Source organism: Anneissia japonica, unplaced genomic scaffold (assembly GCF_011630105.1).
Source record: "Anneissia japonica isolate Jap-2015-1 unplaced genomic scaffold, ASM1163010v1 scaffold287708_len1499824_cov190, whole genome shotgun sequence".
Classification (NCBI taxonomy): domain Eukaryota; kingdom Metazoa; phylum Echinodermata; class Crinoidea; order Comatulida; family Comatulidae; genus Anneissia; species Anneissia japonica.
Genome location: NW_022752295.1, coordinates 276,293 through 288,111, shown reverse-complemented (window position 1 = coordinate 288,111; position 11,819 = coordinate 276,293). Strand labels below are relative to the sequence as shown.

At 35.6% G+C, this 11,819-nt stretch overlaps 1 protein-coding gene across 3 annotated transcripts; it reads right to left on the bottom strand.

The window, feature by feature from the left end:
- Positions 1 to 4,599: 4,599 nt before the first annotated feature.
- Positions 4,600 to 10,941, bottom strand: LOC117122208 (transmembrane protein 14C-like). 3 transcript variants are annotated; one of them, XM_033267718.1, is made up of 4 exons: positions 10,781 to 10,941; positions 8,283 to 8,384; positions 7,494 to 7,581; positions 4,600 to 5,251 (listed from the first exon to the last, which is right to left on the bottom strand). In XM_033267718.1, the coding sequence occupies exons 1-4, from the start codon at positions 10,815 to 10,817 to the stop codon at positions 5,203 to 5,205; spliced, it is 276 nt and encodes a 91-aa protein (XP_033123609.1). In that variant the 5' UTR covers positions 10,818 to 10,941; the 3' UTR covers positions 4,600 to 5,202. The 3 variants fall into 3 exon arrangements, with proteins under 3 accessions (XP_033123609.1, XP_033123607.1, XP_033123606.1); XM_033267716.1 differs by having other exon boundaries at positions 10,791 to 10,845; XM_033267715.1 differs by lacking the exon at positions 10,781 to 10,941 and adding an exon at positions 9,942 to 10,106.
- Positions 10,942 to 11,819: the final 878 nt, after the last annotated feature.

Here is an 11,819-nt window from a genome sequence, read left to right as displayed (position 1 = left end):
TCCGCAGTGGCGTAAGCACCGGGGGACAAGGAGAAAATATCCATCTGTGGAAAATCTTTCCCCATTGAATGCCCTTTTCACCCGGGAAAGTACCTGAAAACCTCAAATTTTAAATCGCATATTTTGTTGAGGTAGGCCAGTTTCCTCTAAAAATTGTACATTTTAGGGAGTTTTGATCAATTCCGACGAAATTAGAATTAAAAAAAAACAAAAAATTTTCGAAGTTATAACACATATTCCCAAACTCAAGAAAGAAAATTTAAGATAGATCGTTTCACCTAAAAGAAGGGCCTCAATGTGTAATGATGGTGAAAGAATAGGCCTATGATTGTAATAAATAAAACCACGATGAAAATGCTTAGTTTTAAACACACGTGTGTGCCCTATATTAATAATAAAATAAGCCCTATGTCGTTAAAATAAGCCATGCCGTATTGTTTTCTATATGGGGGTGGGGGGTATCACACCAAGTCTTAAATTACTAACCGGGAAAATTATTACCTTTGGCCCCCCCCCCCCGACCCAACACCCCTGTTACGCGCCTTCTTATAGGTGGGGCCCCCCCCCCACTTTGAAAAACGTTCCGCCGGCCCTGTCATTTACATGTTAAATCAACTAACTATTGATTGTATCTTTGCAATCCCTTGCAATTTATTAAATCCTGAATAAAATATCACATCACAAACCAACAATTGTATTACCGGTATTGGTATTAATCTTGTTCAAGAATAACATGATTTATTGATTGGTCTAATTAAAGTGTTCGTTTGCGTTTCGATCTTTACTTGACGCACAAGACCATGTTTATCTGGAATTGTCTCGATGACTTTTCCTAAGGGCCATGAATTTCTAGGGGCATTTGAATCGACAACTACCAATACAGCATCTCCGTTTTGCAAGTTCTTTTTTGTAACGGTCCATTTTTTACGCTCTTGTAGCAACACTCGCGTATCCACCGTTTCCAGAAAACGTTGCTCATTGCACTTGTCTCCAACGTCGTCTGCAGTACAGATCGTTCTCCTTAAACAAGCCGGGTGCTAAACTTGGTTAGGATTTCAGCAACAGCAAATGATTTGGAGGTAAAGCTTCTGGGTCATTAGGGTGACTAGATAACTTAGTTTAATATAGGTCTTTCGTTGATTATTGACTGCACTTCGCACATTGCGTTCTAAATCCCGGTCCTCGCTTTATCTCTGTTCTTTTACTAAATTGTTCATAATTTTTCGAACAGATCTTATTTGATGCCCCATACGCCACCGTGATGAGTTCTCGCTGGTATGTTAAATCTCCAGTCGATATTACGTTATTATAACTTTATATGCATTTAGTTTTGTAATCGCTGCCTTCAGTTCACGTTCGGCACCTACAAAGTTAGTCCGTTATCTGATCTTATTTTTTTAACTTGGCCTCGACGAGCTATAAATCTACGCAACGTGTTAATATACGAATCGGTGTCCAATGAGTCGTCTACTTTATGCAGTGGCGTAACTAAGTTGTGAGGGGCCCTGGTTCAAAAATACAGCCTGGGCCCGTGACGCGTGGAAATTGACTGACCATGTAAGAAAGAGGGTACCATTTATATACTATTTTGACAATAAATCTTTCGATTTTTTTAAAGTTTTTAATTTTCAGATATTCTTAGAGGGCTTGACTAACCATAATAATAATAAGCATTTCTCTTCTTATGACCAAAAGAAAAAGCACATTTTTATTGAATTGGTCTATATTATTTATCGAATTGACCATTGAACACTGTCAACAATTATATTTTATATAACTTTTATATACATAAACTAAAAGGGATCACACCTGACATCATTAGAATGTGTGACCGTGATCATGCAAAACACTTATCCGATAAATATGGCAGCCAAACACCTTTTAAAATGGTCCTTTTAAAAGAATACTAATACTAAATAAAATAATTAAAAAAGTACATTATTAAATACACATTTTCTTCATCCCAGACCTCAGATAATTTCTTTAAATCCCACAAAAACCTGTAAAAAAGTATCACTAAAACTCGATAATGAAATACATTAATTTTTGCACTTTTTTGTTTGTTTGTTTTTTTTCTTCTAATCTTTTCTCGGCTTATTTAACAGCAAGAAAAAAAAAACATTTTTTTTTTCTTTGCGAGATCTCAACATATCAAGTACTTTGACCTCCAGGTCAACCTTGTAACTTTGCTTAAAGGTAGGCCTATATGGGAGTGATAGTACCCGTACCCCGTATAATAATAATAATGTTATATTTATATAGCGCATAGGCCTATTGCACATTGCCCTTATGAGCTTTACACAGAAATAATATAGGCCAGCCGAAAAAATACAAATAATAAAATAACAACAATAAAATAATACAGTAAACAAAATAATAAGTACATTAAAATGATGAATGGATTAATTGTTAGGCATATTTTGATAGGGTCTGTGATTGTGGTTATAAAAGGATGAAATAAGTAAGTATAATTGTTAATATTTAACATGACTCGCCAATGTTTGTCATTTTGGTAGGTTATCGTTAGTTTTCTAACAGCAACTTTTTTTGGAATGCAAACCATTTTGGTTTTAGAGGAGCAAACACATCTTAAAAACGGATAAGTGTCCTATTTCTGTTCTTTCTCATTTTTTTTAATACCCTTTTAATTAAAATTATTATAACTATTTAAAACTATTGTCCGACCTTACTGAATATAATGTTCCACTTTATCATTAAAAGGGTCGTATTTCCTCACTTGAGAAATTCAATGAAGGATTACTTGTTTTTCGTCCCTCTTTGAATTATCCTGTACTGTACACAAACTTCAGTATCCTTGGTTTACGTTCTGTTGAGGATCGTTTAAAGTTTCTCTACCTCATTTGTCACAAAATGCATTGATAGTTCAGTATTTATAAGTTTTTTTAAATTTTAAATTTTATTAACGTTATATAAGTTTATTGATTTCAGATGTATTCATAACTATGCCAGGACTGGTTGTTTCAAATCAGGTGCTCTCAACTATATCACAATAGGGGCAAAATTGTTCATTGAAACAACTTCAATAGAGCAATCAAAGTAACGAATAAACGGGCTCAGATATTATCAGAACTGTAAAGGTCACGATGGCAAGATAAAACTGATAATAGACATATCGTCGTCATTGTTTTCTAATCTTTTCTCGGCTTATTTAACAGCGAGAAAAAAAAAACATTTTTTTTTTTCTTTGCGAGATCTCAACATATCAAGTACTTTGACCTCCAGGTCAACCTTGTAACTTTGCTTAAAGGTGTTGTATATATGGGAGTGATAGTGCCCGTACAAGCCTAAAAACTTCGATCAGAGCATGCCTTGTTATGTTCACAGCAGACCGAAGAGATCCCCATAGGACTTGGTCGCCAGGAGTGAGTGGGTGGGTGTGTGGGTGTGTGTAATGTTCATGAGGGACGACCCTCACACAGGGAGAATTTTTTTTAAAAGAGGGGCATCGGATTCTTCCGGTATGACTCAAAAACATTATAAGGCCTATACACAAAAATGCCCTGTACATAATGTTAAGAGTGGGCCCAGCTGAAGTAAGACTCTACACAATATCCGCTTTCGCTTGAAAAGTATGCAATCGGCATCTTGGATTTTTTGAAAATCGACTGGTTTAGGCAACGTAGTATGCGGAACGAAGACAGCTTTTGAATGTCGTCTAACCATTCTTTCCACTACACATCATACAAGGACATCTTGACCTAAGAAAGTTACCCTTAATTGTTGTGTTTGATAATGCAAAAGTCAAAATGTTATACATCACACAATGGGTCATTAGTAATACAGTAGAATATTTCTTTGCTGTTTGCTGCGATAGTTCTTCTGATTTGATTGATTAAATCGCTGCAATTTCTGAGGCAATATAATAGGCCTATAGTCGGCAAAACAATATGCAAAATAAGGTTAGAAATCTAGGCCCAAGCCTAACGGAAAAATATTATTTTCGGTTTGTTCTCGCGAGCCGCATAACAAGCACTCGTGGGCACCTGTTATAAATATTCTATTTGTAATTATTTTCCTGTCTTTGAGATGATTTACTGACTGATGTGCGAGAAAAACTTATTTTAAATGAGACGAATAAATGGAATGAAAAAATAAAATTATTCTGGTCATGTTTCGGCAGTTTATGGAAAATTTTTAGCTGCCTATCTTGTCCAAGGTCTTCTCAATATTGGCCGTTACTATGTGGCAAAGTCAACAGGGGCGGATCCAGAGATGTCGCAAAGGGGGGGGGGGCGATCGAAATAACACCACCCTATGGGGTTCTGGGGCATGCCCTCGCAAAATTTGTGTTTTCTGGACGCCCGAAAATAACCTCTGAGGCGTTTTGAGCGATCATTTTTTTTCTTTTTCTTTCTTTGTTTTCCCCCTTTTCTTACTTTCCAAAAGGGGAACCAGGACCCGCCCCTCCCTAAATCTTCCCCTGGTCAATCCTGATATATACAAACACATCAAAAAGGTGCAAAAACACAAATAATAACTCGTATTGGAACATTTTTTTGGACCATTACACACAGAGCAAAAAATAAATTAAACTGGTGTAAATGCCTTGAAGTATAACATAAAATACCAGACACAAAATATCTCTTCTTTATTTTTATTGTCTATCTATATTGTTTCCTTTGTTTACTTATAAAATCTAACATAATTATGTGTACACAGTGCAGTACTGTACTATGAAAAAGAAAAATAATCATCTGATAGACCAAGTCATTGTTCAGTATAAAAATATCTTTTGTAGACAAAACCCATTAACCTAAAAAATAATTCACATAGAATCTACAGGGCAGAAAATCAAAATTCATACTTTCAATCTTCATTTTCATATTATTCTGAGATATAGTGCTGGATTACCATTTACATAAAACACTTGAATCATGATTTCAAACTATCAATGTTCTAAGAGTCCCTGTATGTTGTTTCTCTAATTTCTAAATCTCTAATTTGCTAGCATATTAAATGAGAATGCCTTTCCTATCTCCTAGATGACATTTACAATAGTTGGCTGACATATTTTTAACTAGTATCTGGTTAATTGTTACTGGAAAGTTTTCTTTGTTGGTTATACCCAAAATGATGTGTGTGGAAAAAAGCCAATAAGGCAAAAAAAAGTATAACTGGTTTTGTAGTATATGCTGGAAAGATATGATCAGCAGTATTGAAACAGAAAGAGGCCAAGTTGGATCAGTTCTTGTACGTCAGTCTATAACCATACCTCAGAACCATCAAAATACTACAAGAAAAAAAAACACAGAAAATCATAAAAATTCAATTTGTGTGTCTTGATTTATTTGTGGGGTGGGGTTGCTGTATACTGTATTTTGCTTCTAACTGAAAATTGAGATAAAAACAGTTCTCTTATAATTAAATTAAAATCTTTCTTTATTCTGGAAATACTCTTTCAATACATAAGTACTGGTCTTCCAAGGTCTGGAAACAACAGTAAAACAATCAAACAACAAAGTAATTTTTTTTTTTTGGGGGGGGAAGAGGGTGTGTGTGTGGGGATTGCTGTATACTGTATTTTGCTTCTAAATGAAAATTGAAATAGAAACAGTTCTCTTATAATTATATTTAATTTTTTCCTTATTCAGCAGCAGCACTTTTGAGATTAACAATATAGAATTTATTCTCTAGCTTTCGTCCACACAGTGGACTTCATCAGGAGACGGTACAAATTGGAAAACAACTATAATAAACAACAGAAATGATGGGGGAGGTCCTACAACAACAAAGTATGCAAATGTGGTGGATAAAGCATACTAAGACCATCTAGTCTACCAAAATAAACAATCCTAAAAACAATATTGAAAGAACAAAAGATCAATGATAAGAAAGTGTGGAAAATAGCATACAGTAAAGTCTATGTCAATACTCATCCAAAAAACAATTGCATCAAAAATAAAAATATATAAATACCAAATATATAAGCTCAATAAAATCCAGAGATTAAGATGGTAGAAAAAAATGATAAATACAGTTAACTGACAGTGTAACAGTATGGTAATTAATATATCAAGAAAAAATATATATATATAATAATAAAGCAGCTACAAAAATATGTTATGCATACACTATGGGGAAAAAAAAAATTATTGACGGTAATGTGCGAGGAATCCACGATCAATGTTAAGGCCTAGTTCTATACAGTCTAATTGTGTAATTATTTTCTGTTCTGCTATTTCTCGTTCTAAATTATTTAAAAAAAATTCTTTCTTAACTACTTGAACTTTCACATTATTTACTGAGTGGCCAGAAGATGCAAAATGATTAGCTACAGGTTTCTGGGTGAGTTTGTGTTTGATGTCATGTTTATGACCATTAATCTGTGATAGATAACTCTACTGGTGATCTCCGATAGCAACACCAGTGGAGTTTACTATCAAGTAGGATGTGCTAATTGTGACAAAGTTTACCATCCGCCTAGGTGAACACAATAAAGAGGTTGGAGAAAACATTAACAAGTGAGCACAGACGAGAGCTATGAGGGGTTCGGTCTCAGAGGACAGTTTCAAATCGGCCATCACAGGATATGGTAAAACATAATCACATTCCAGACTCGAAACACCCCAAGGTACTAGAAAAGGAAGAGGATCTCGAAAGTAGAAGGATCAAAGAATCCATATAGATCAGGAAGACAGACAACAACAGTGGGGTATATTAGTATATAGCGACGTTACATCCATTGTTGCAAGTAAGGTGTTTTATATATTGTTCAAGTCTGTTGTGTCTGATTACCAGGCCCATTAATGACCTTATTTATTCTGGAAATACTCTTATACATAAGTATTGGTCTTCCAAGAGGTCCAGAAACAACAGTAAAACAATCAAGTAACAAAGTAAATATGTTATAAAATCAAGATAGGTGGTTAGTTAAATACTCTTAAAAGTTATTTAATGTATTGGTGTCAAATTTGCAGGGGATATCTAATAGGAGCTCATTCCATAATTCCCATGCCCTGTAAATGTAGGTTCTTTTTCCTTGTACTGGTCCAGATTGGGATATTAGTAGTGTATTACAAGATTGATTTCTTTTATTTTTGGAACGGACAGTATTAGTAACTTTAAGTTTTGAAGAAATATATACAGGAGTCTCATTAAGGGGCCTGGTAATCAGACTACCAAAGATTAAAACTGCATCATGAAACCGTTCTTGGCTGGACTTGATTCTATGCACAAGAAGGGTCTGACAAAGTATCCAAATCAAACAAAATTACCCAAATGATACCAAAATGAAAAGCAATTATTTAAATGAATTCCTTATCGAATCAAAATTACTGAATGAATCGGATATACTCAAATAAAATTCTCAAATGAAGCTAGATAAAACGCAAGTGAGAGTGTTGTGCCCAGTTAGTGGCGTTAATACCAAGCTACACTAATATAGATGTTATTGGTGCCACACAACAATTATATAATTATTTTGGACTATTAATTCATTTCTATTAGTTGTATTAAGTTGCATATCTACTCGCCTCAGAGTGGCTACTAATCCTGCCGGCATGAACTTTCCACTCTTCACGAACCTCATACCCATCACACCTGCCAACACGGCGGAGCTTCCTGTTGAAAAAAAAAACAAAGTATCTACAGTAGTGTCTCTAACAAAAGGCAAGGGCACATACAAAAATTTGTTGAATTGACACTCCCGTCTGTGTCAAAAATTTGGCAAATATTGATGTGAGAATAAAAAAATAAACATTTACTTTCCCGCATCATTTATTTTAAAAAAAAACAATTCAATTTTGTGACTGGAAATAAATTTTCTTTAAAAAACCATATAATTAAACCAGTTTTTATACAATATTTACAATATTCTTGCCAAATAAAAAACACCTGTTCTCATCACTTAAAAAAAAAAAAAGTGATAATCTAATAATTTCTTCTATGTGCCCTAAGATCACATATATAACGGTGAAAATTTAAAGGGGTGCACACTGTCTTTAACTCATGCTTATCACATTATTACCCTTGAAACTGGAACAAACAGCAATAAAAGATACCATAATATTGCAGTACCAATCAGTGCAGGGGCAGATCCAAAGATGCCTGAAAAAGGGGGGGGGGGCATGATTTTATTTCTCCATGTGTAAACCAAGGTGCTGTAACTTAAGTTAACCAACTTCTTCTAACATTCAACTTCTGTCATATAAGCTCAGGCATTTACATGCAGTAAAATAATTCTGGAAGAATGCTGTACAAAAAATAATATATTACATTGAACAGAGATCTCGTTCATTAACCAGGACATGTTATGCGCTTACCTAGTATGACGTTTACATTCCTTGGGTCCTGAGAAGTTAACGATGCACCATACCCCGCCACACCACCAAAAAGAAGCCCCATGGCAAGAGACATTGCACTACCTAAAATATTTTAAGAACAACATTAAAAAATATCATTATTAATATTATTATTATAAAAAACGCCGTGGCTAGAGATACGGTACCATATTTCTACTTTCGTCTGCTAAAGGTACGGTAAATGGCATTACGTCACCATCACCCAATTAAGTGCCAGAATGTGCGTAACATCATCATTCAAGACTGGAATTGCAGATAACTCACGAGTCATGACGATAAGCGGTGAAACGCGAACAATGTACTGTAGTGGGTAATTAGAACATCAAAAAGTACAATACTGTAATTAGTACTGTCATAGATAAATAGGTGTATGGTTGCACTCAGTAGAGTCATGTAATTTATATATATATAGCTATATTATTTAATAATTTAATTTTTTAATTTTGCACAATTTAAAAACAGATTATTATAATTACAGTATTATATCAAACAACAACTGAATCCTGTACCAAACTCTTGCCTTGCATTGCATTAGTCTTAGCTAGTATTCTTAAATAGTAAATAGTCCTTGTTTTTTTCTTTTATTATTTTTTATTGTTTACAGTCTGGGCCTAGCTAGGCTAGTTAGGGGCCAGGTACGCTAGTCCCCTACTAGGCCTACTACTACTACTAGCCTACTAGGCCTAAGCATCATTCTATACATAGAGCCTAAGCCTAGGCAGGATTTTTTAGCATGCACCGTTAACGGTTGGCGTTAGTATTCAATTCAATTCAAAATAAATTTATTCCAAATCTTTTCCAAGCATAGATTAAACAGTACAGATATAAAAATGGAAATTGAAAGGGCAACCACAAACAAGCAGAGCTTTACACTTGTGGCACCCGAAAAAAGGTAATTAAGATACTATTTCAAATTGACAATGTAAGTAAAGGTATACATTTTAGTTAAAGCACATTCATATCATAGATCAAAATAATAATAATAATAAAAAATATAAATAATATGTCGGTCTTAGATAGCAATTAACACTTTAAAATTATATAAATAATTAAATAGCAGCAATAAACCAACATTATGCACTTATTTATACATCATTGACTAATATTATTGACGAATTTCTTTACAAATAATACAATTGTTCCCGTCTTGGCAGTGGTACTGTTTCATTATAACTTTCATGATAAATATTATTCATTTTGTTCTTAAATAGTGAAATATTAGCACATGCTCTTATATTACTTGATATGCTGTTCCACACCTTAGACGGCCCTATATATACGAGATTCCTTGTCGGCCAACATTTGTGCATTTTAAGTCGATAAACAAGGCAAGGACCAGGTTTTGCTTATTTCGCGTATTATGATTATGGTACGAGTCAAGTGTACGGAACAACAAATCAAAAGATTCAGGTAATAAACCAGTAGGGTTTAGTAGGGAAGTAGATAGGGCTAGGACTAGGCTAGGTAGAGTTAGCTGAGCTAGGCCTCCTAGGCCTAGGAGGCCCAGGGCTAGTTAGTAGGGGGCCTAGGTCCAGGCTAGCTAGGTTATATTTACTGTTTAATTCTTTACTTTATTTAGTCTTAGACAGCCTAGGCTAGGCGGCCTAGTCTAGGGTATACCTGCTTTCACGTAGCCTACCACACCGCCTACTGCTACAACAACAGCGTAACTAAACCCTACAATATCAGCCATATTTCTTGGAAATCTTATACGTTTATGACAACGGTGAATGGTGGGTGGGATTAACTGGGATTAGTCGAACGGATTATCTTCCCTCTCTCTTTCGGTGGACGATGATGGCGCTAGGCTATATCTTAACGAAAAAAAAACATAACGTGTCGCGTACGTAGGCCTAGCCTAAACACAAACAAAACAGCACACTCGGTTTGTTGCTTAATTAGTCACTCGTACACCGGACTTCATGCTGAGAGCATTACTATACTAAACGATAGGTTTTTATGGTGTATCTGGTGTCCGGGTCTTTGCAAGAGTGCTACCATTTGAGTACTATTGTGTTTATACATTGGAGTATTGTCGCCCTAGGAATACATCCTATTGGATAAAGGTAAGCTCCACTCGGTACCTTTTATATCACAGTATTTATATATATAGGCGATAAATACTACATTAGTAATATTGCTACAGACCTAGGCCTATCCTACCTAGGCTAGCCTAAGTACTAGGCCCTAGGCCTACTAGGCCTAGGCCTAGTAGTAGTACTAGGCCTAGAGGCCCCATCCTACAACAACAGTGTATAGGCTACACTAGGTCTAGGCCCTAGGCTAGCTAGCTAGCCTAGCCTAGGATTCCTTTGGCCTAGGCCTAGAGGAATAGCGGCCTACCTGGGCCTAGCCTAGGTAGTGTAGGCCTAGTAGGGGTGGTAGTAGGCCCTGCCTATAGGCTATGCTAGGCCTAGCAAGTTGCGCTTTATCAAGTAGATGTTGGGCACGTCTCTTACTTCTTCTTACTTGTATTCTTTGGCCGTTGTGAAGCATAAATGCTTCCCATCTCGATGGGTGTCCTACTTCTGTAATGTATCATACATGCCAAGTTTGATTTTGACTAATTATAATTTGCAGGTGTGAGATTTTCGACCGAAAAACCCCTCCCCTAGGGCCAACAAGCCGGCATTATTTTCCCCATACAGTTAAGGCAGAAATTATAGAGGGCGCTATTTAAGGTCAGTTAATAAACATGAATATGCATGCTTAATTTCTGCCTCTCGGTAAAAGACGTGTTCACTTTTCGAGTGTTTGCTGCTTGTGAAATCTGCAGCGTTGAAATAGCATACATGTAGGAATACCAGTCAATTCGAGTGAATGCCAGTTCGAGTGGACATCAGTTTGAGCGGATGCATTTAGTGCGAACTATAACGAGCGAATTTATCTTCGCCCTATTCTTTTAACCTGGTTTTCCATTAGGCGAATTTTATTCATGCAAATCAATGCGTCGGTTCGCTTCCAGAGCTCTGATTGGTTACGCATTTATTCCCTTTGCAAAAACTCTGATAGGAATGTGCATGAACCGACGCTTTCGATTCACGCGAATAAATTCGCCTACTAGTGGCAATGCAATTTTTATTCTTAATTTTTTTCCACAGCAACTACCGACTGTGCCCCATACACAGATGCCCTATCTTTTGTCATCGTAAAATTTCCCATTGCCTAAAACATCGAAAATGCTGTACATCTCCGAAAAAGTACATTATGTTGACTTATAATCTAATAATAAGTTAATATCAGTATCAATATATAAATATAAATGTCACATTTTACAACAATTGCTGAAAGAAACCTTGTGAAGTTTGCGTACTGGGCACACCGTTTAAAACTGTGCGGAACACAGACTCAGCAATGCAAACCATATACTGTACAGTAATTTTTTTAAACATTAGTTTTGAATTATAACTGTTAAGGTATAGGCATAAACCTACATGTACTACTACTATCAAATGCCATCCATTTCACCTGTGAACCCATAGTTTGAATAGCAGGGAA

What these genes read in the sequence shown, in the direction of transcription:
- LOC117122208 (XM_033267715.1), bottom strand. Translation starts at nt 10,014, where the DNA reads ATGGCTGATATTGTAGGGTTTAGTTACGCTGTTGTTGTAGCAGTAGGC. An exon ending in GAATGTAAACGTCATACTAG is followed by an intron (nt 7,582 to 8,282) that starts GTAAGCGCATAA and finishes TTTTTTCAACAG; the next exon opens with GAAGCTCCGCCGTGTTGGCA. An exon ending in GGATTAGTAGCCACTCTGAG is followed by an intron (nt 5,252 to 7,493) that starts GCGAGTAGATAT and finishes TTTTTCTTGTAG; the next exon opens with TATTTTGATGGTTCTGAGGT.